General features: G+C 30.7%; 2 protein-coding genes and 2 non-coding genes across 4 annotated transcripts in view; 3 read left to right on the top strand and 1 right to left on the bottom strand.

Annotated features, from left to right (window-relative positions):
- Positions 1-217, top strand: part of LOC150028892 (large ribosomal subunit protein uL2cz/uL2cy) — a 1,626-nt gene extending 1,409 nt beyond the window's left edge. Inside the window, exon 2 of the mRNA XM_090300215.1 lies at positions 1-217. This exon is cut by the window's left edge and continues 389 nt beyond it. Within this exon, the coding sequence (XP_090156341.1) occupies positions 1-79 (79 nt within the window). The 3' untranslated portion in view covers positions 80-217.
- Positions 218-4,089: 3,872 nt separating this feature from the next.
- Positions 4,090-9,369, bottom strand: LOC150028891 (photosystem II CP47 reaction center protein-like). Its single transcript, XM_090300213.1, has 5 exons — positions 7,852-9,369; positions 7,712-7,739; positions 7,085-7,277; positions 5,500-6,149; positions 4,090-4,595 (listed from the first exon to the last, which is right to left on the bottom strand). Exons 1-5 carry the CDS (start codon positions 9,367-9,369, stop codon positions 4,090-4,092), a joined length of 2,895 nt encoding a protein of 964 aa, XP_090156339.1.
- A 5,582-nt stretch (positions 9,370-14,951) lies between these two features.
- On the top strand, positions 14,952-15,025 carry TRNAP-UGG (transfer RNA proline (anticodon UGG)). The gene has a single exon. It is a non-coding gene; the product is annotated as a tRNA-Pro (tRNA).
- A 184-nt stretch (positions 15,026-15,209) lies between these two features.
- Positions 15,210-15,283, top strand: TRNAW-CCA (transfer RNA tryptophan (anticodon CCA)). The gene has a single exon. It is a non-coding gene; the product is annotated as a tRNA-Trp (tRNA).
- The last annotated feature ends 9,717 nt before the right edge of the window (positions 15,284-25,000 follow it).

The raw sequence follows: 25,000 nt of genomic DNA, 5'->3' as shown, positions 1-25,000 counted from the left end.
TTTTCCTGCACTTGGAAGAAGAAGTAGAAAAAGGAAGAAATATAGTGATAATTTGATTCTTCGTCGTCGTACTAAATAGTAGAGAAAATAGAAATTGTTTCTTCGTCTTTACAAGAAAAAGGAGTAATTAACTGTGACGCGTTCACTAAAAAAAAATCCTTTTGTAGCGAATCATTTATTAAGAAAAATAAATAAGCTTAACACAAAAGCGGAAAAAGATATAATATTAACTTGGTCCAGAGCATCTACCATTATACCTACAATGATTGGCCATACCATTGCTATCCATAATGGAAAAGAACATTTACCTATTTATATAACAGATCGTATGGTAGGCCATAAATTAGGAGAATTTTCACCTACTCTAAACTTCCGAGGACATGCGAAAAATGATAATAGATCTCGTCGTTAACGTTCATTTTCACATCCATTTTGAAAGAGGAATGCATAAATCCATAAATATTACAAAATTGAATTATTAGGAAAATGAAGTTCAACTCATTTCTTTTAGAATTCATGAAATTCATGAAATAATGAATAATAATAAAATTCTTTTTTCATTCAGAATTCAATCAATTCAATAAAATATTCAATTGATTTGTAAAAATAGACTCTTATGATAAAGAAGAACCTCTATACAGAAGAACCTGTATACAGAAGAACCTCTATACAGAAGAACCTCTATACAGAAGCCTTGTCTTTTGGTCAAATAAAAAAAAAGGTTCATGTCTATTTACAACACAAAGTACAAATAGTAATTGATGTGATTTGTACATAAATAAAACATTATGATACTAGAACTATAATTTCTATTTGCTTTAGTTGAATATCTTCTTTTATTCGATTCGATTTTTTGAATTGTTTATTTGACAATAGTCGATGCTAGTCACAATAGAAATTTCAACGAACTTAGTCAATGAGCTATAATGAGTTATAAAGATATATCTATAGATAAAAAAGACACAAATAAAAACATTTTATGTAAGGAGTATGTTGATTATATAAAAAGTCAGAGGCAGCAATATTTTTTGTTTACCATGGGGAAGGACACTATCGCCAACATAATAACCTATATACGAAATGCTGACATTAATAAAAAAGGAATGGTTCAATTACCTTTTACTAACATTACAGAAAAAATTGTAAAAATACTTTTACGAGAGGGTTTTGTTGAAAACATCAGAAAACATAGAGAAAACGACAAATATTTTTTAGTTTTAACTCTACGGTATAGAAGAAATAGAAAAGAATCGTATAAAAGTTTTTTAAATTTAAAACGAATAAGTACACCCGGTCTACGAATATATTACAATTATCAAAAAATCCCTCGAATTTTAGGGGGCATGGGGATTGTCATTCTTTCCACTTCTAGAGGTATAATGACAGATCGAGAGGCTCGATTAGAAAAAATTGGCGGCGAAGTTTTATGTTATATATGGTAATCTTTCTAATATGCGAATTCTATTAGAAACTTGTATCCATTTCATTTATGTAAAAAAAAGAGAGAAAAAAAATGCAAGTTTCTAATAGAACTTCATCTTTCATAGATATATATCTATTTGTATAGATCTATAGATTTGTGAATGTAAGAAGGGATTTAACTGGAATTGTAAAAAAGGGGGAATGGGAATTCACGAAGATTGAATTACTAAATGAATAACTTATCCATAAATTATTTGCCCGGGTTTTAAGGTTGATATAAAAGAAATGCAAATTGAATTTTTCTTTCTATTCTAGGCTAGGTTTCCAATACTTTATTATGGGCATACGTTAAGGAAAGAAAAAAAAGGAAGTCATTCAATTAAATTAAGATGTTTTTGAATCTCAACTTTATTTGATGAAAAAGGCCACTAATAGGAGTTAAAAATGTAAGGAACCCTTATTTTCTTCCAAAATTTGGGATTAACTAATTTAAGGAATGTCAAATATGAAAATAAATGCCTCGGTTCGTAAAATTTGTGAAAAATGTCGATTGATTCGAAGACGGGGACGAATTATAGTAATTTGTTTCAATCCAAAACATAAACAAAGACAAGGATAATATTTGAACAAACAGAAGCTTTCTAAAAAAAATAGAATAGATAAAAAAATAGAGAAATTTAAAAAATTAAATCTATTATTCTATTTATTCTATCAAAATGAAAAATCCATTTTTTCAATATTATTGAGATTTAAACTTTTCAATTTGAATTAAAAAATTGTATTTGATATTTATCGAAATCAAATAAATAGAATGAATAGATATATATAATCGAATATTCAATTATAAAAGAATTTGAAAAGGATGCGTTTTTGACATGAAATGGATATCTCCATACCCTTTAGACTTATTTTTTTTTTTAATGAAATAATGTAATATGGCAAAATATATACCTAAAACAGGTTCGCGTAAAAATGTACGTATTGGTTCGCGGAATCATACGCGTAAAATACCAAAAGGAATTATTCATGTTCAAGCTAGTTTCAACAATACTATTGTAACTATTACAGATGTACGAGGTCGGGTGATTTCTTGGTCCTCCGCTGGTACTTGTGGATTCAAGGGTACACGAAGGGGAACACCTTTTGCCGCTCAAACTGCAGCAGGAAATGCTATTCGAACAGTATCGGATCAAGGCATGCAACGAGCAGAAATCATGATCAAAGGGCCTGGTCTCGGAAGAGATGCAGCATTAAGAGCTATTCGTAGAAGTGGTATACTCTTAAATTTTATACGAGATGTAACTCCTATGCCACATAATGGATGTAGGTCTCCTAAAAAAAGACGTGTATAAAACTCAAAATAAACATTAAAAATATTTCAAGAGAAATAAACAAGTCAAGAGTTTGATCAAAATAATAGATTACTATGGTTCAAGAGAAATTAAGAGTCTCTACTCGGACACTACAATGGAAATGTGTTGAATCAAGAATAGACAGTAAGCGTCTTTATTATGGACGCTTTATTCTGTCCCCACTTATGAAAGGTCAAGCCGATACAATAGGCATTGCAATCCGAAGAATTTTACTCGGAGAAATAGAGGGAACATGTATCACATGTGTAAAATCAGAGAAAATACCACATGAATATTCTACCATAATAGGTATTGAAGAATCAGTACATGAAATTTTCATGAATTTGAAAGAAATTGTATTGAAAAGTAATATGTATGGAATACAAGACGCATCGATTTCTTTCAAAGGTCCTGGATATATAACCGCTCAAGACATCATTTTACCACCCTCGGTGGAAATCGTTGATAATAGACAACATATAGCCAACGTAACAGAACCTGTTCATTTGTGTATTGAATTAAAAATTGAGAGGAATCGGGGGTATCGTATAAAAACACTAAAAAACTTTCAAGACGGAAGTTATGATATAGATGCTAGATTCATGCCTGTTCGAAATGTAAATTATAGTATTCATTCTTATGTCAATGGGAATGAAAAACAAGAGATACTTTTTCTCGAGATATGGACAAATGGAAGTTTAACTCCTAAGGAAGCCCTTTACGAAGCCTCCCAAAATTTGATTGAGTTATTTATTCCCTTTTTACACGCAGAAGAAGATAACTTTCATTTAGAAAAAAATCAACACAAAGTTACTTTGCCCCTTTTTACTTTTCATGATATATTGGTTAAGGATAAACTAAGGAAAAATCAAAAAGAAATAGCATTGAAATCTATTTTTATAGACCAATTAGAATTACCTCCCAGGATCTATAATTGTCTAAAAAGATCCAATATTCACACATTATTAGAACTTTTGAGTAACAGTCAAGAAGACCTTCTGAAATTTGAACATTTTCACGTAGAAGATGGAAAATCTATATTGGACATTTTAAAAATACAAAAGTATTTTGCATGAAATTGCAATCTATTTCCATAGGATTTTTTCAAATTTATTTTTTTTTCTAAACTAAACAAACAAAATATGTAATTTAAATATTTAGAACAAATCCAAATGTTCAGAATATATCTAAAACGGAATAGATGTATCTAGGGATTAGTAAGTTCACAAAGAATTATCCCTAGATATACAATACAGATGTCATGATATTTGATTGAAAAATGAATTAAAAATGAAACTAATCTTCTATTCTAACTTTAAAAAAGACCTAACGTTAGGGATTTCTCAATAGGTAATGTTGCTCCAATACCTAACCAAAGGGCAACTACAGTACCAATCAAAAAGATGGTGGTTGCTACTGGACGGCGAAATGGATTTTGGAATTTATTAACATTCTCCAAAAAGGGTACTGTTAATAATCCCGTAGGTACCGAAACCATTAAAAGAACGCCCAATAACTTATTGGGCACTGTACGAAGTATTTGAAATACGGGAAAGAAATACCATTCTGGTAGTATTTCCAAAGGAGTTGCAAAAGGATCCGCGGGTTCCCCAATCATGGATGGTTCTAGAACCGCTAAGCCTACGTTACAGGCAATAGTACCTAGAATGACTACTGGAAAAATATATAAAAGATCGTTAGGCCATGCGGGTTCTCCATAATAATTATGACCCATTCCCTTAGCCAATTTAGCTCTTAATACAGGATCATTCAAGTCAGGTTTTTTTGTTATTGGGATAGGTGAATTCTTATAGATCCATCCTCCGAAAGAACCGGATATGATAATTTTTCATCATCCGGCTCGAGCACTAATCAAATCTTTCAACTGTATCTATATAAAAAAATAGAAAAAAATGTATGTGTTATCCACACATATATGAAGATTCTAAGTAAGAAAATAAACTCGATTTTCTTTTTCGAAAGTTACAATTTTTTGATTGAAAAAAAAAATTAAGTTCTTTTTAAGTAAACTTTAGTAAATGCTCAATACCCAAGTAGACTTTTCAAGTTGCTAATGCTTTCTGGGTGATCTCAAACTTTGCAATTGTTATCCTGTCCAAAAAAAAAGATTGATACTTTTTATGTACAAAGAATTTACTTGTTACTAATCAAACCTAACTCACGTTGTTCTTTAGATCAACTTTGTTCACTCCAATAGTATCAGAAATCGAATCAATGCATAGGAAATGAATGCGTTGTCATACTATATAGAATTCAGACTATATCACATAACTTTTTTGACTGGATCTTACGGAGCCTGTTGATGCAGAATAAAATTGAGTCTGATCATAGAAAAGATTCTCTTCAAGTAAAACCAGCCTACCCTCTCTGTAAGAGCCTTGCTTGGTGGTTGGAAAAAAGACACATTTAATTGTAAATTCTAATGTGGCAGATAAGATAAAGTCATATATCTGCGCGGCCAAATAAATAGTTCAAGTCACACACTCCCATAATCCATTTTTTGTTTGGAGAGTTCCCTTCAACTATTCATGTATGTAAAAAAAAATTCAATTTTTGTTAAGTTGAAGAGAAATATCTAAATACATGTCTTATTTTGTTTTATAATCCATAATTGTAGCAATGAAATCAAATCCTCCCCAAAATAAAAAATGATTGTGATTACAAATATCTATGATCCATATTCACTATAAAGGACCAGAAATGCCTTGCTTACGTATCATTGAAAAGTGCATTAACATAAATACAGCAGTAAGAAGAGGTAATACAAAAGTATGCAAACTATAAAAACGAGTTAAGGTAGATTGGCCCACACTGGAACTTCCGCGTAATAACTCTACCAAAGACGATCCTATTACAGGAATAGCTTCGGGTACGCCTGTTACAATTTTTACTGCCCAATAACCAATTTGATCCCAAGGTAAGGAATAACCAGTTACACCAAAAGATGCTGTTAATACAGCCAAAACTACACCCGTAACCCAAGTTAATTCGCGAGGTTTTTTAAAACCACCTGTAAGATATACACGAAATACGTGTAGAATCATCATTAAGACCATCATACTTGCCGACCATCGATGAACTGATCGGATTAACCAACCAAAATTAGCTTCAGTCATTATATATTGAACAGAAGCAAAAGCTTCAGTAACGGTTGGACGATAATAAAAAGTCATAGCAAATCCCGTTGCTACTTGGACTAAAAAACAAGTAAGTGTAATTCCTCCTAAACAATAAAATATGTTCACATGAGGCGGAACGTATTTACTGGTTATATCATCGGCAATCGCCTGAATTTCAAGACGTTCTTCGAACCAATCATAAACTTTATTGAGATAGGTAACCCAAAGGAACCCCCTCAGAGAACCGTATATGCGAATTTCACCTCGTACGGCTCAAACAAAAATACCCAAATATTGGTTGTAACAAAAACAGATATCTGTAATAGAAAGTTTGAAACTGGTTTATTTAATCCTATGATTCTAATTTTCTCTTACGATAATAAAAAATAGAAATCCGAAAGCTATTCTTTTTGGTTATAATGCCAAAATCTCAAGTCGGCACACTTGTCTTTATCGTAATCTTTTAAGGCCTCTTGAATATTCTATCATTTACTTCATTTTATTATTTGTATAATGTGTTTTTACTGCTGTCTTCTTTATTCTTTAATTTGTATAAGGATTCTCTTGTTAGGACCATATGAATCAATAAAAAAAAACCTCAGATTCATACTAGCACCACGATGATTAAAAAAAACCTTTCATCGAAGTCCAAAAATTCCCTGAGTAAGAATTGCTGGATCATCACTTCTTCAATCAATAGATATAATGCAAAAATGAAAGGAAAAATTTGTCCTTTGCTCAAAAGAAAGACAAACTCCAGAAGCTTGAAAGAATAAAAATTTTTCAATTCATTTTTACAACTCTTTGAAAAGGTTTTTAAGTCCAGTTGCGAGGTCTAAATATTTAGTATGAATCATAGTTTTCAGATTTTTAGAATCTATTTTCTATATTCCGTGCTCCAGATACTAGATTAAATATCTGACGGAATAAAACCATCTCTATCAAGATGACAGATTGATGTTCTGTACTTTCAATAGGACCAATTAAAACAAGTCACACACTCATATTCCGGAAATACAGAAACAAAGAAATTCTACGATCAAACTACCAAATCAAAATGGAATAGACTAACAAACAATAAGAAAGCTAAATGCTTCACTTTCTATTGAAAAACTAATGACTCGATTTTTGTGAATCTAATTCATATAAATTCCGTCCAATAAAATGGACGAATTATAAATCTCCAAAATAATAGATAGAAATATCGCAAATAGAGCCATTGCAACACCCATCAAAGGAGTAGTTCCCCACCCTGGGGCTACTTTACCATATTCTGAATTTAAAGGTTTCAATAAATTCCCTACAACAGTTCGTCTTGGACCAGATCTAGAATTATCCTCAACGGTTTGCGTAGCCATAAATACTCTTTTTTATTCATTTAGATCTGTTGACTTTGTATACCATTCCGCTGTAAATATAAGGATCTTATCTTATAGATCTATTGTGATCTGGAAACTTTAAAATTATAATAATGGAAACAGCAACCCTAATTGCCATCTCTATATCTGGTTTACTTGTAAGTTTTACTGGGTATGCCTTATATACTGCCTTTGGGCAACCCTCGCAACAATTAAGAGATCCATTTGAAGAACATGGGGACTAGTTGAAGTAATGCGCCCTCCCTATTGGGGGCTCATTACTTCAATTAAGATAATAAAAAATTATTTAACCTTTTTCGTCGGAACTTTAGGGGGTTCTCTAAAAAAAATAGCGAAAAAAATAATTCCTAAAGTTGAAACTAAGAGGAATGTATAAACCAAAGCTTCCATAGATTTGATCGTGGTTTACAATTATAGCTTTCATACCTGTTTCTTGGGGGGGGGCTCTTTTCAAAAAAAAAGAGTAAATGCTAGGATTCAAATCAAGATTTATCAAGTTCTTTATGTGAAATTCAAAATTATAAAAAAGTAGAAAAGAACAAAAGAATGTTATACTACCTGTCTTCTTGTAGTTGGATCTCCAAGTTTTTGGAATGCTCCAAATTCTACTTGAGCATCTAAATCTGGGTCGATACCAGCAAAAACATCTCTGAACAAAGTTCTAGCACCATGCCAAATGTGCCCGAAAAAGAATAGCAGAGCAAATGAAGCATGCCCAAAAGTAAACCAACCCCTTGGACTGCTACGAAAAACACCATCTGATTTCAAAGTAGCACGATCTAATTCAAAAATTTCACCCAATTGAGCACGTCTAGCATATTTTTTCACAGTAGTGGGATCACTATAACTTATGCCATTAAGCTCACCACCATAGAACTCAACAGTTACACCTACTTGTTCGACACTATATTTTGATTCTGCCCTTCGAAAAGGAACATCGGCTCTAACAATTCCGTCCCCATCTACTAAAACAACTGGAAATGTTTCAAAAAAAGTAGGCATACGACGTACAAAAAGCTCATGTCCCTCTTTATCTCGAAAAATGGGATGTCCTAACCAACCGACGGCTATTCCATCTCCATTGTCCATTGAACCCGCTCTAAATAACCCCCCTTTTGCTGGATTATTTCCGATGTAATCATAAAAAGCTAATTTTTCAGGAATTTTAGACCAAGCTTCTGTTAAATTTTGATTTTCGGCTAGTCCCGCACCAACTCTTCGATATATTTCTTGCTGGAAGTATCCCTGATCCCATTGATACCGAGTAGGACCAAATAATTCAATGGGGGTTGTTGCTGAACCATACCACATAGTTCCAGCAACGACAAAAGCTGCAAAAAAGACAGCAGCAATACTGCTAGAAAGGACAGTTTCAATATTTCCCATACGTAATCCTTTATATAGACGTTGGGGTGGACGCACACTAAGATGGAAAAGACCCGCTAATATGCCCAACGTTCCTGCCGCAATATGATGAGAAGCTACCCCCCCCGGAACAAAAGGATCAAAACCTTCCACACCCCACGCGGGATTTACGGATTGTATCCTTCCAGTCAGTCCATAAGGATCAGACACCCATATTCCGGGACCATACAATCCTGTTACATGAAATGCGCCAAAACCAAAACAAGCTACTCCCGCAAGAAATAAATGAATTCCAAAAATTTTTGGCAAATCCAAAGAAGGTTTTCCAGTACGTTCATCACAAAAGATTTCTAGATCCCAATAAACCCAATGCCAAATAGCCGCTAAAAAGCACAAGCCTGAAAACACAATATGTGCTCCGGCCACACCTTCGTAACTCCAAATACCCGGATTCGTTATAGCCCCTCCTGTGATATTCCAACCGCCCCACGAATTAGTTATTCCTAAACGAGTCATGAAAGGAATAACGAACATACCCTGTCTCCACATTGGATCAAGAACAGGGTCAGAGGGATCAAAAACTGCTAATTCATATAGAGCCATCGAACCGGCCCAACCAGCAACTAGAGCTGTGTGCATTATATGAACAGAAAGCAAACGGCCCGGATCATTTAATACAACAGTATGAACACGATACCAAGGTAAACCCATGAAAAAATACCCCTTCAACAAAAAATAGACACTGTGTAACTTTATTGCACTGGAAAAAAATTATTATAGCCTTTCAGTAGATTCTCTTGGAAAATGGAACAATCGTATTTGTAGAAATAAAAGAAACAGATTTATTCTATACCGGATAAGTAACAATACGCAATGGTGAGGAGACGAGAGGGGTTGACAACTTTCTGTATGAATATTTAAATAAGTAAATGCAGACATATTCACTTATCACCCCAATGACCCTTTCGTAACAATTTAACTTTATTTAGTATTCTTTTTTCTAAAAAAAAAAGCAATATCAATCTAAAATAAAGTAAATCATTTTGAACACGATAAGCTAATTCTTACGTTTCCACACTAAAGTGAGATATATGACTTTATTAATTGTCCATTTTATGCCCATTGGTGTTCCAAGAGTACCCTTTCGAACCCCCGGGGACCGTGATGCATCTTGGGTTGATATATAGTGCGACTTGTCAGATATAGTAGGTTATATGGGATTGACCCGTTTTCTCCCCCGATCGAGATATCCCCTCTTTCACCCCCAAAAGAGAATGACTCAATCATAAACATAAAAAAATGGGGAGCGTGAAGTGTAATGAAGTAAAATTCTATCGATTTTTTAATTTTTAGAGAAAATCTCCAAATTATTACTCGAAATTATGAATAATTTATGGTTGGCTTAATTGGACCAAGAAAATCAAGTACTCAGGCTCTGTGTAGAAAAAACCAATTGGTAATATAGCTATGATCACTACTTCTATCATATCCATATATTCTATTTTACAGAAAACATTAATAAATTCAGAAAAGGAAGAAGTTCTAATAAAAAGACATAGTTTTGGAATATTTGTTCTATATGTGCAAATGCAAATCGGGCAGATCTTTACTCAGAGTAGAAAAGAAACCTAAAAGAATTGAAAAAGTCCATTCAGAAACAAGAAAATTACATTGTGATTGGGCTTCGATCTCGATGAAAGCAATACATCAATGAGAAGATAGTTCACTAAATTTAGTATATTATTCTTTTTTTTTAGTTCGAAGAAATCCATTAGAAAAAGAAAAAGATTCAAATCGACACATTGATTCCTTTTTTGCTTATATAATTTTTGATGAACTGTATGCATCAAAAGGTGCATGTACGGCTTTTAAGGAAAAAATGGAATCCTAATCAATCGACTTTATCGAGAAAGATTACTTTTTTTAGGTCAAGACGTTGATAGTGAAATATCGAATCAACTTATTAGTCTTATGATATATCTGAGCATAGAGAAAGAGAATAAAGATTTATATCTGTTTATAAACTCTCCGGGCGGTTGGGTAATACCTGGAATAGCTCTTTATGATACTATGCAATTTGTACAACCAGATGTACAGACAGTATGTTTGGGATTAGCTGCTTCAATGGGATCCTTTCTTTTGGCAGGAGGCACAATTACCAAACGTCTTGCATTTCCTCACGCTTGGCGCCAATGATTCTTTTCTTTGAAAATATATAGAATAGATATCTATATATATATACTATACCTTCGCCATAAAAACCAAAGTAATAATAGCATGGTATTTTGAATTCCATATGCAATTTGTTTAAATTATTGAATTATATATAGAAAGAGTAGTATGAAAAAGAGGGTATTTACCATTTTATCTGATCGATAAGGAACCTAGTTTAATTTTAGTGTCGCAGACTTGTTTGTTTTTTTTCATACCAGAAAGCTTTTAACAATTTTTATTTGAATCAGAAGAAACCATAACATATGAAAAAAAAAAAAAAGAAACTTTTGGATTGTTGAATACCAAAATGATATAAAAAACAACGGAACCATCGTAGTATTTGAAAATAGATTCAAAAAGAAAAAAGAAAGTTGGTGATTCTATTGTTTATTATTTAAGGATCCGGATCCAAAAGACCCAGTAGATTTTGTACTTCTTTTTTCTTTGATAGAAAAAAATAAATTTGTAAATGTAGAAACAAAATTCATCGAATAAAATACTTTTAGGAAAAAATGAATTGCATAGGTGCAAAAGCCGTATGCATCAATACAAAATGCTTGTACGGTTATTGAATATTCTTTTTGCTTTTTTCTTATTTGGCTTTATTTTCTCCCTTTTACCTTTATTTTGGGAATAAAGACAATCTTTAGCAATATACCAACATAGGATAAAGAATTCTAAAAATATTTATCAAGATAAGGGAAATACTACTTAAGTGATATAATCAGGGTAATGATCCACCAACCCGCTAGTTCTTTTTATGAAGCACAAGCGGGAGAATTTATCCTGGAAGCGGAAGAGCTACTGAAAATGCGTGAAACTATCACAAGGGTTTATGTACAAAGAACGGGCAAATCTTTATGGGTTATATCGGAAGACATGGAAAGGGATGTTTTTATGTCAGCAGCAGAAGCCCAAGCTCATGGAATTGTAGATCTTGTAGCAGTTGAATAAAAAATCGGTGGCAAGATTGATTCTACTAAAATACAGGATTGGAAATTTCATTTTTTACTCTTCTTACTTTACATTTTCAGAGAATATCTCTCAATATATTAATAGAGTATCAATAATATAGGCTATCAGTAAGATAGGATATAGGTAATTCACGGTTAGGATAGATCTAAACCTGCTCATTATACCAAAATCTATATATATATAGTACGACTTACCATGCCAACTATGAAACAACTTATTAGAAACACAAGACAGCCAATCCGAAACGTCACAAAATCCCCAGCTCTTCAGGGATGCCCTCAACGCCGAGGAACGTGTACCAGGGTGTATGTGCGACTCGTTCAAATGAAAAACTAAGAAAGAAAAAACCAATGAAAAGTTTTCAGTATTGGTAATCGGTTAAGATAGTATGAATGCGAAAACTACATTCACAATATCTTAACTTATATATAATTCCTTACTTTTGTATACAATTATATAATTCTTTACATTCTTCTATCTTGTATCAAATTTATGGTTTCGATTGGTGCAAAACCAATCATACTAATTTGCAATTTAAGATGAGAAGGACTTTCCCATCGGTAACAAAAAAAAGTTACCTGTTAAGCGGAGAAAATACTATTTCAATTCAAAATAAAGTATGTCCTTAATGAATGAATTTTGATGGATTTTGTAAGAATGGAATAAGAGGGTCAGCTACCCAGCAAATTTTCATAATTAAATACCGTTACTATATAACTAGATTTCGTTGTGAAAAAACCTACTTACTCAATATTGCATGGGTAGAGCCATAGAGTGTGAACTGTACAAGTTAACAATAACATTGATTAAATGAATCAAAAATGAAAAGAAAAAGGCTCCGGTGTATAGAGAGGACCTGGCCATTTCTAAAAAAAAATCATAGAAACGAAGGAACCCACCAATAAATTTTATATGTGTCCTATTTCATTTACTATTTTTCTTTTTTTTTTTTTGATATCTAGTCTAGTATCAATACAATTTCTGATTTGGAGGTTCAATGTTTATCAAAAAAATATAAAAAATCGTGGTTGGGGTGGTTATAGTAGCAAGAGCCATTGGAATTTTTTTTTATACACCGGAAGAATCCATTTTTGTTATTAATAGACTAGGAATAAAAAAAGAATAACTGAAAAGTGAAAAAGTTATTCCTCAAAATATCATTTATTCAATGACCAGAATTAAACGAGGATATATAGCTCGCAAACGGAGGACAAAAATTCGTTTATTCGTATCAAGTTTTCGCGGAGCTCATTCAAGACTTACTCGAACTATTACTCAACAGAAAATGAAAGCTTTGGTTTCGGCTCATCGTGATAGAGATAGGAAAAAAAGAGATTTTCGTGGTTTATGGATTAGTCGAATAAATGCAGTAATTCGCGGGAATCCAAAAGTATCTTATATTTATAGTAATTTAATTCATAGTCTATACACGAGGCAATTGCTTCTGAATCGTAAAATAGTTGCCCAAATTGCTATATTAAAAGAGAATTGTCTTTTTATGATTGCCAACAATATAATAAAAACCTAAAACCCCCTTATTTACTCCAGGAAGGTATAGAATAGAAATTTGTTTCTTTTGATAGCTTTATCATATGATAAAGCTATCAAAAGAAACAACCACGCTTCAAAAAAAAATTATTCTTCGTTACCTATTATCTTTTTTTTCTTACAACAAAAAAATCAAATGGAATTATCCTAATTTTCGAACAAAACATCAATCCATGTTGAATTCGAATAGAAATTCAAATTGGATTTCGAATTTTTAATTTCTATTTTTTTTTCTTAAAGTAGTAATTTTCTCAGTCGACTCGCTTTTTTCAAATTGTTTTTCGTTATTAAGAAAAGGTAACGAAGATAAAATACGAGCTTGTTTTATAGCAATTGTAATTAATCGTTGTTGTTTTAAGGTCAATCTATTTACGCGTCTAGATAATATTTTTCCTTGTTCACTAATAAATCGACAAATTAAACCCATGTTTTTATAATCAATTCGGTCCCCCGATTGAATCGGGGGCAAACGTCTACGAAAAGGTCGCTTCGATTTAATAAAGAGTCGCTTAGATTTTTCCATAGTTTTTTTATCCCTATTCCAAAAATAAAATTTATTACAAGAAATATAATAAAAGGATTTGTATTTTTTTTTATTCTTCCTTTTTTAGCATATGTTGTTATATAACGACGGGGACATAATTTTATTAATTCCAATCGACTAGGCATATTGTGTCGATTCTTTTTAGTAATCTATCTAGAAATACCGATTGATTCCTTATTTAGACTCTTTTTATCACAACCAGTACCTTTCAAAAGAACAATTACTCAGATATCTTTACTTTACCCTGGGACATGAACCTCCTTTGGGTTTTTAATTCACTTAACTCTTTTCGGATTCGAATCTAAGAAAAAGAAAAAAACGAAAACAACTAAAATAAAAAAGAATAATTCGAAAAATGATGAAAGATTTCGTTGCAATTTCATTGAATCTAGTACAAAAAAGATAGCACAAAAAGAATACATGGATCTGGAACTAGATTTCGTTGCAAATTGCTATACAGTATTTTACTTTTTTTTTAGTATTTTTTATGATATGGTTGCCCCAACCTATCCATTTGATTTCTGCTTTCACTTTCTTTTTCATAGGAATTGAATGAATAATTCAATTCCATTGAAGCCTGGACCAAATCCCGAGTTTCACTCCGAATTTAAATGAGGCCAAATTCCTCTTTCTTCTTTATCTTTCCTATTATAATTCTAATAAAAAAGAATAAAAAAGAAGAGTAGGTTAATTACACATATTTCATATTTAATTGGACCTATCATCTTCTTCACCCCTTCCTGGGTCAATAACTAAAATGAAAAAAAGGGGAATATAAGTGCATCTGGAAAAAAACGATTGATCTCTATCAATAGACCCGCCAAAGCCCCGAACCATAAAGTACTTACTACTGGTGCCACGGAAAGATATGTTTTTAGATCTCGCATTTCAAATCCTCCTTTCTTTTGATTTATTATTTAAGTCTTTTTTTCTCTGTTGATAGATATCAACAAAGAAAAATGTGGAAAACAATATAAAGATTCTTTACAATAACACTAGAAACAAATGGAAAAGGGATGTAGCGCAGCTTGGTAGCGCGTTTGTTTTGGGTACAAAATGTCACGGGTTCAAATCCTGTCATCCCTATCCCTAACTATTACTTATCATATGATATTCCGTATTCTATGATATTCCGTATTCTATGAGATGAGCAATAAACCGGGACCCCCTTCCCTTTGAAGACGAATTCAAATTTAACATACATACTGAATATATATATATATATATGCAAAATTAATTTGGATCAGATAAAAGAATTAATGAAAACAAAACGCTCTTAGTTCAGTTCGGCAGAACGTGGGTCTCCAAAACCCGATGTCGTAGGTTCAAATCCTACAGAGCGTGATTCTAGTCTTGTTCGCCTGATAATTACACTGAAATAATTGAACATTCAAAAGAAAGTATGAATTTTATCCTTGTCGATTAGGATTAAAACTAAATAAATAGGGAATCCACAAAAAAAGAGACATTAATGAATCAAAGATCCAACTGATCACCTCGTCGGTATTGTAAATATGCAGTTACAAATAATCCAGCCAAAGTAATAGGAATTAACCCTAAAACGATTCCAAATAGAAAGACTTCAATCATTTTTATTTGTTCGGAAAGTAAAAAGAAAGGTAATATCTATCCTTAAATATTAATCTGTATTGCTCATGAATCTCAACGACCGAGAATTGGAAATTTACATAGTAAGGAATGATAGAATGTCTTATACCAAAATGGACTCTTCCTCTCCTCTCAAAATTACAAATCAAATAAGTTGTATTTTACTAAGACCAATAAATAGAGACGAGGTTATAATTAAAACCGCTAGTAAAAAACCGAAATAACTAGTGATAGTGGGCATATAGAAACTAAATGAAATATGGTCGTTATTTTTATACATATGTTTATAAAGCACTTCCCTAAATTTCCATTTTTGAGAGAAAAAAGAAGAAGATAACAAAATCCTACTTGAAAGATAAAATTTAAAATTGGCGATTCATCACTAAATTATTACAGACCAATAAAAAGAAATAGAGTACCATAATTGAGAAATCAATTACTCATCTGTTACATCTACCCATCCTGTGATTCCAAATCAACAGACTTCTTCATCAACTCAGGAATTAAGTAAACTGCTCTAATGAAAATATTGAGTATTCTTCTATAGATATCCAATAGAATTCTCTTTATAAAAGAAAAATTATGAATATTCAAACAAAGAATAATAACTTTGTTATTTCATTTTATTTCACTTCAAATTCATGTAGAAGAAAATAGAAAAAAAATCTTCAACAACCACAAAAAATATATTGATGGATTTGGCATCTAATTCAAATAGAAAATCTCCTTTATGAATGATTAGAAACCCTTTTCTCATATTCCGATTTTAATGAATCTTTAGTTTCTAATCCAAAACTAACAATTTGAAATGTTAAGAACCTTCATTTTTTATTATTACTCAAAAAATTTACTATAAAAAATTTTTTATATGCCCAAACTTTGCAAAATTGTCTATCAGATTTTTGACTACATCGAGACAATCAATGAAGAAAGAAGAAAAAAATCTAGTATTAGATTTTGACACTGATTGTGAAATTTCATTGCTCTGTTAGAAGAAGGATAGCTATACTGATTCGGTATACTCAAAAGACACCGTTGGTACAAAATGGACGATCTAACAAGGATTACATTTCAGTAAATTTCGACTTACTGATCTCGTTTTTTATGGAATCGATCCCCCCCTTTTGACTGTACAAGAATATGTGGAGTTCAAGATGTCTGGAAGCACAGGAGAACGTTCTTTTGCTGATATTATTACCAGTATCCGATACTGGATTATTCATAGCATTACTATACCCTCCCTATTCATTGCAGGTTGGTTATTTGTCAGTACGGGTCTAGCTTACGATGTATTTGGAAGTCCCCGCCCAAACGAGTATTTTACAGAGAACCGACAAGGAATTCCTTTAATAACTGGCCGTTTTGATCCTTTGGAACAACTTGATGAATTTAGTAGATCTTTTTAGGAGGCTCCAATGACTATAGATAGGACCTATCCAATTTTTACAGTACGATGGTTAGCTGTTCACGGACTAGCGGTACCCACTGTTTCTTTTTTGGGATCAATATCAGCAATGCAGTTCATCCAACGATAAACCTAATTTGAATTATAGAGCTATGACACAATCAAACCCAAATGAACAAAATGTTGAATTGAATCGTACCAGTCTCTACTGGGGGTTATTACTTATTTTTGTACTTGCTGTTTTATTTTCAAATTATTTCTTCAATTAATTAGAATTAATAGAAGAAATTGGAATAGTGAATAATATATATCTATTAGCAATTCTTTTATCCCATTTGGAAGGATATCATTTCAGAATTATCTATTACTGTTTATGTCTTTAGCATGACTGACTACGTGATTAAATGTGGAGGAAAGTGGGATAAATGGCCGATACTACTGGAAGAATTCCTCTTTGGATAATAGGTACTGTAACTGGTATTACTGTGATCGGTTTAATTGGTATTTTCTTTTATGGTTCGTATTCCGGATTGGGCTCATCTCTGTAGTCATCGTATTCTAATTGGGTTTTTGAAATGAAAGCGTAAGAACTCAACGGGGATCCACGCTTTCTTTGACGAATGCAAGTGGATCCCTTTGAGTTCTTAAAAATTCGAATCTTTTTTTCATATAAACGACTACTTCGTCCGATGTTTCAAAAAATTCCATTTCATTCTTTTTTTTTCACTACATATTATATACAATAAAAGATTATCTGGCAGACATATTCTAAGTAAAATATTATTTTCTTTCTATTTTGAGAATATTTCGATTTCAACACAAACAAAAAGGAATCGGACTCTAGGAAAGGACAAAGAAAAAACAAAGAATTCCCCTTACAGTAACTTTTCCATATTTGAATATATATATTTTATATTATACAGATATAGAATTACAAAAATTATCAAAAAAATGTTGATAAATACTATGACTGATATAGCTGGTCCAAAACTAAATAAACGAATATCTCCTCTAGATGGAATAAGATTCTCTTTAAAAAGTAATTTTGTTCCGTCTGCTAGAGCTTGAAGAACTCCAAAAGGACCGGTGTATTCAGGACCAATACGCTGTTGTATCCCTGCAGATATTTCTCTTTCTAACCATACAATTGCTAGTACACTTATAGTAATTCCTACTATAAAAATAAAAATAGGCACAAATACCCAAAGAATTTCATATATCTCTTTAAAAAATTCTAATCTGAAAAAAAAATGTATATCTTGTATTTCTGTTAAATCAATTATCATTTCAACGATCAACTTCTCCCATAATAATATCTATGCTACCTAGTATTGTCATAATATCGGCCAATTTCATTCTTTTAACTAATTGAGGAAGAATTTGCAAATTTATAAAACCCGGCGGATGAATTTTCCATCTCCAAGGAAAACCATTTTGATCGCCTATTATAAAAATTCCTAATTCTCCCTTGGGGGCTTCAATTCTTACATAAAGTTCTTGTTTTGGCAATTCAAAACTCGGAGACGATTTTTTACTAATAAATCGATACTCAAACTCATTCCATTCTGGTTCTTTTTCTCTATCAAAGCAGCGGATTTCTAAATTTTCATATGGCCCGCCGGGAAGTCCTTCCAAAGCCTGTTGAATAATTTTTATGGATTCCACCATTTCACCAATTCGAACTAAATAACGAGCTAAAGAATCTCCTTCTTTTTGCCATTGAACTTCCCAATGAAATTCCTCGTAACATTCATAATTATCCACTTTACGTAGATCCCATTGTATTCCGGAAGCCCGAAGCATCGGTCCTGATAAACCCCAATTAATAACTTCTTTTACATCAACGACACCTACGCCCTCAACCCGTTCTAAAAAAATAGGATTTCGCGTAATAAGTTTTTGATATTCGGCAATACTTGTTAAAAAATAATCGCAGAAATCAGAACATTTATCTACCCAACCATAAGGTAGATCAGTCGCTACCCCCCCGATACGAAAAAAATTATGCATCATTCTCATACCTGTCGCAGCTTCAAATAGATCATATATGAATTCTCTTTCTCTGAAAATATAGAAAAAAGGGGTTTGTGCACCAATATCTGCCATAAAAGGTCCTAACCATAGTAGGTGAGAAGCTATACGGCTTAACTCCAACATGATTACTCGGATATAGCTGGCTCTTTTAGGTACTTGAATATTTCCCAACTGTTCAGGTCCATTTACAGTTATTGCTTCTGTGAACATAGTAGCTAAATAGTCCCAACGTGTTACATAAGGCAGATATTGTATAATTGTTCGGTTTTCCGCTATTTTTTCCATTCCTCTGTGTAAATAACCCAATATCGGTTCACAATCAATAACATCCTCACCATCTAGAGTAACAATAAGTCTAAGAACACCGTGCATTGAGGGGTGGTGAGGCCCCATATTGACTATCATGAAGTCCTTTCTTATAGTTGAGATATTCATAGGTTTTTGCTCGATTTATTCTTTTATGAATCGCTTAAAAAATAAAAGTTCATCAAAATTCAAGATCTAATAAATCGAATAATTGAAAATTACTCTTCAATTTAACGAATTTGTGACTGCCGAATATCAAACTGATTTATTAATTTTTTATACTGTATTCCATCTTTCTTTGACAAATAAGACAGTAATCTTTGCCGTTTTCCCAAGATTTTACGTAAACCTGTTTGGGATGAATAGTCTTTTGGGTGCAATTCAAAATGTGACGTAAGTCTTCGTATTCTATTAGTAAATTGGAATATTTGAAATTCAACCAATCCCGGGTTTTTTCCTTTTTTTTCTTGTGAAAGAACAGGTATAAATGAATTTTTTACCATAAAAAAATAAAAGTTTTCCCTTCTCCTCGTTTTTTTGATAGATATTTTTATTGATCAGTAATTATAATGACACTAATTTTTCATTTTTTGATATAAATACGAAATCCTATTTTTTTTTATTTAGAAATGAAATCCATTGAATTTCAATAGATATAAAGGAAACTAGTTTGATAGATTCAAAAAAAATTGTATAAATTAGAAAAAAAAGAGAATTTTGTAAATTTAATTCTCTTTTTTTTTCTAATTTATACATCATTGAATGAAAATCAATGCCATACCAAAATGCGTGTATTTAGTTAGCATATGTATCTATCTATATATAGATACATATGCTAACTAGAAGACAAAATTAGATTAACAGATTTTAACACGCGGATACAAATGTATCCTTACTATACTGAAACGGCTTCCATTATGGGTATTAAACCAATAACGATTTATACAAGCTAAATCTTCTAATCGATATTTTGGCCAAAGAAAAATTTTGAAATTCATTAGTTTTTTTTTCTCTTTCTCATTTCTTTTTTTAGTCAAAACTTGAAAACCCTTTTTTACTTGATTTTCATTATCAAATATTGTGTTTCTATGTATACTATTTCTATTATTTGGATATAAACAAATTCTCATTCTCAACTCTCTACGACGTCTAGCGGATAAAATGTTTTCAGGAACAAGGAAATTTAAAGTCTCTTTTTCGTTTTTTTCTGTTATCTTTTGATCTCTTGTTCTTGTAATGTATTTATAAAAATATTTCTTATTAACATGAATTTTTTTTAAGTATTTTTTATCAATTTTACGTGTATTCTTATGAATTAATGAAAGATCCATCGTTTTAGACTTTAAAAATTGTTTATTATTTTTTCTAGACAAGCGAACTGGTTCGATAACAAATAATTCTTTTTTCCTCAATTTATTATTTTTATTTTTACTTAAGCCTGGAAGAGTTAAATTCTTCTGATTTTGAATTATCATAATATCTAGACCTAGTTCTCCTCTTTGAATAGAGGCTATAGTCATTTTTCTTAAATTTGTCAATCTAATCAGGAGACAATATACTTTGACATTGTGAAAGATGTTTTGACCTAAGAAATTTTTCCAGTTGAAATGGAAAATCAAAAAATTTCTTACTAAGAAATGAAGTTCTACCTCCATATTGTTCTTTACTTTTTTTTTCTTTATAACATAACTATTTTTTTCACTGCCCCTTCCTACAGCTACAGAATTTTTTTCAATATCTTCTTGTTTTTTCGATGCTCTAAAAACAGCTATTCTTTTTTTCTTTCTAGTAATATTATTTTCACTAACATTTTTATTTACTTTAGAAACTTTAGAATGTAAATAAAGTAATTTTATTGGTATAATTTGCGAGTTACTCCTATATGCATTATAAAATATCACAAATTTGGAAAAGAACCAAAATTCTGGATTCGATATTGAACGATTTAATATTTCTCTATGGATTCCCATCCAATCCAAATATTTTCTATTCGAATTTTTTTCGATATCTATAATAATAGCATCTTCGTAATTCTTGATAAAAATATTACTTATTCTATCAAATAAGTTTTTTTTATACGTATTGTAATTAGAAGAAATCCATATGTTTTTATTTGATTGAAATAGGGATCTATATCCATAAATATATGAGTCTTTCTTATTTGCATAATTCATAAAATTATAGGATAAAAGATCGTATCTATATTGTTTTCGAATTTTTTTTTTTAATGCGGCTCCTTGTTGTTCTTTGTAAATAATTAATGGGCTTTTTCCATAGGAATCCCATTTGGTTAAATTTGGATTTTGAGCTACACCACATTTAGTGATTCTATTTCTCCATTTTTGTGATAATAATTTGGACCATCTACTGTTAGATAAGTCATATTGATAATAATGATTCTTTAACCAATTTGTCCATTGATTTCGTTTAGAATTGAGCAGGTTCTTTTGTTCTAATTTAGAATGAACTATTCCTTGTGCTCCAAAAAAAGAATTCTTTATTTTATTTTTAACAAAAAAAAAATTTTTATGATATTCAAAAAGAAGTCTTAACTTATATATGTTTATGTTAATAATTCGAGTTTGTAACAAATTGAAAAAGACATATGCTTGTGACAAAAAGGAGACATCAAAATAATTATGTGAATTCAAATTCCTATTATGAAAATATTTGTGTAATTTTGAAATAAAGGGAATTATACTTCGATTTGTTTTATAAGTTCTTTCTGGATTTGTTTCATTACCGTAAATCCATTTATTTAAAAATTTTTTTGTTGATTCAATAAAAGGTTGTATATGGATCTTCGGAATACAAATGATATATAGAAAGATATCTAGGTATATTTTTTTGATGAAAAATTTCAAAAAAGAATGTGATTTTTTCGTTAATCTAATATGGATTCTTTTTAATATTTGCAAATTTTTTTTTTCGAATTCTATTCTTTTACTATCAGAAATTGTTTTGTTCGAATCAATATTTGTCTCTGAAATTACAAGTCCTCTTTTCTTTTCTTCTTTTTTCAGTTTTTTTATTTTTTTTATAACTACTTTTCTTTTAGTATTCAGATCCTTTATCTTTTTTTTTTTCAATGCAAAATTTGTCGACTTTATCGATTGAATTGAAATGGTTGCTTCATCCATTTTGTTTTCGCTCAATTCATCTAGTTTTTTGGGTTTCCATTGAATAAACAGAGATTCAAAAAATTCTTTTCTTTTTTTCGTGAGGAATACTATACTTTTTTTTAAACTTTCCATAATACGGTTGATGATCCATTTTGCTTTTTCTATTACGATATTTAGAAACAATTTGAATTTTTCACTGAAAACTTTTAGAACTCGAAAAGTGAAAAATTCAAACTGTTTCGTTTTTTTTTTTAGTTCTTTTAAAATGGGGTCGAAAAATGAAAATAGATTTTTCGGGGAACTAGAAAAAGGCAATTCGACTTCCATCCCCCAAACTGTTAAAAAACAAAAGTTCTTTTTTTTCTTTGAATCTTTTTTCTTTTTATTACATCGTATTTTAGATTTATGCCAAGGTTTTAGATGAAAAGGAAATACTATTTTTATCTGAATCCCATCTGTTAGCCATTTTTGAGGAAACTCTCTTTCGGATAATTGAACGCCGTTATATGTGCATTTAATATACCTTTCTCTCTTCCAATCCCTATAATCTTCGGACCATTCTGGAATTTGGAAAAATAGTATACGAATCATATTTTTAATTATTATCAATGAAGGTAATAGAATATATTTCCTAATAATGCATTGAGTTATTAATAAAACACCTCTTATTACTTGAGCAAAGATAATGCTATCCCAGGCTTCTGCTATTTCTATACGTTTTCTTTCCTCATTTCCTTTTTTTTTTTCCTCCTCTTTTTTCGGACTTTTTTTTGTTTTTTCCTCTATATAACCTAAAATTTTAAATTCTGTCTTTTTTCGAATCCAAATTTTTAACTTCAAAAAGATTTTCATTGATTTGAAAGTATCAAAAGAAAAGAATAATGATTTTTCAATTTTATCCAAAAAAAGAGGCGAATGCACCCTTTTTTGAAAAAATTTCCAAGTAACTGTTTTACGTCTTTGAGCACGGATAGATCCTTTGATTATGTCTCTCCGAAAATCCGACTGTTGGGAATAACGTCTTAAAGCCAATTCGTTTTTTTTTTCAGTATTTTCAGTATTTTCAGTATCTCCAAGATCATTATAAGTATTGTATTTCTTAAAAAATTTAGATTTATTAGTCAAAATGACTACACGTTTGGCTTTTCTAGAACGAATTTGAGAATTATCTGCTTCCATTTTTCCACCTAGTTCTTCTAATTCGTCCATAAATTTGTATGACCACCGAGGTACTTTTTTACAGATTTCGTTTATTTTAATAGACTTAGTGTTATTTCGATTTCCTTTTGTTTTTTCGTTCAAATCAGTTGTAATTGCATCAAATAATATTTTGATTATTAGTTTTTTTTCTTCTTCCAAATTAGAATTCATTTTTACTTGTTCATGTTCTGGAAATAAATAGAGTACTTCATAATTGAAGCTTGACACTGATTTTTTTGAAAATTGACTTATTAGATTAAAAAGAAATGTAGTTACTAATAATTTTTTATTAAATGTTTTTAGATTTTCCTCTAATTTTTGATAATTCCTATTATTTTTTTTAGGAATCTTTTTAGAATTATAAAGAAAAATTTCTTGAATTTTATTGATCAAAATATGATTTTTTTTGTAAGTTTTTTCATCTTGTATTGAGGTTGAAAAACCTTTTTTGATTCGTCCACGAAAGGGTCCGTTTAAGAAAGGATCTGTTATTTTAGTGAAATAGTTTTTTTTAGTTTCATCATTACATAATCGAATTCGATTTTCGAATATATCGAGAGAAATTAATTCCTTATCTATCAGTTTTGTTCTAGTTATAAATTCATTGCTCAATTTTTTTCTTTTTTCTTCATTGCTATAGCTCGAATGATTAGATGAATCATCATAGGAAATTTTCTTTATTGTGAAGATATCTATTTTTGTTTCCATCATTTTTTGAAAAGTTGATAAATTTTGTGGATACGTAAAATATATTTTTTCTCTTCCATTACGTGGATATGTATGAAAAAAAAATTCTGAAATTTCATTTTTTATGATGTTTTCAAATTGATTATTTTTTATATATCGAAATGGACGATTCCATCGTTTATAATTAAAAAGAATATTTAGAAGAGGTTTTTGTAACTTATTTTTCTGCTCATCCAGTTTGTACAAATTCTTTTCTTTTTTTAAAAAAATCGAAGGAAAAATATCTTTGTTATTGGATCTTTTTTGTTTCGTTCGTATCCTTTGCAAATTTGTTTCCACATCCCCTTTTTTTTCTTTTTAAAAAATTCATTGCTTTCTTTAATTTCTAACAGTTTTTTACTAAAAAAAGGGGGGGGTATTCTTCCTAAATAATATAAACAGGTAACAAATAAAAAAACAACAAAGATTTGAAACATCGAATTTTTAAATTCTGATAGAATGTATTTATTTGATTGAATACGGACATTAGATTTAATCAAATTATTTTGCTGTATACAGATTAATAAAAATTCAATCCATTTCATAAAAAAAGTATGACCTATTATCCAACCAATAAAACTACTTGTTAAAAATAACACTTTATTGTTACATCGAAATAAATAAATATTGACGAATCTCATGAATATTGAACTTGGTAAG

The sequence above is a fragment of the Phaseolus vulgaris genome, chromosome 3 (assembly GCF_051622355.1).
Source record: "Phaseolus vulgaris cultivar YP4 chromosome 3, ASM5162235v1, whole genome shotgun sequence".
Classification (NCBI taxonomy): Eukaryota; Viridiplantae; Streptophyta; class Magnoliopsida; order Fabales; family Fabaceae; genus Phaseolus; species Phaseolus vulgaris.
This window is presented reverse-complemented; position numbering and strand designations above follow the sequence as displayed.

Bases quoted from the DNA above. Each gene is read 5' to 3' on its own strand.
- LOC150028891 (XM_090300213.1), bottom strand. From the start codon at position 9,369: ATGGGTTTACCTTGGTATCGTGTTCATACTGTTGTATTAAATGATCCG. The intron at 7,740-7,851 runs GTAGTATAACAT...TTTTTTGAAAAG, and splicing joins ATCCAACTACAAGAAGACAG to AGCCCCCCCCCAAGAAACAG. The intron at 7,278-7,711 runs GCTATAATTGTA...AATAAAAAAGAG, and splicing joins CCCAAGAAACAGGTATGAAA to TATTTATGGCTACGCAAACC.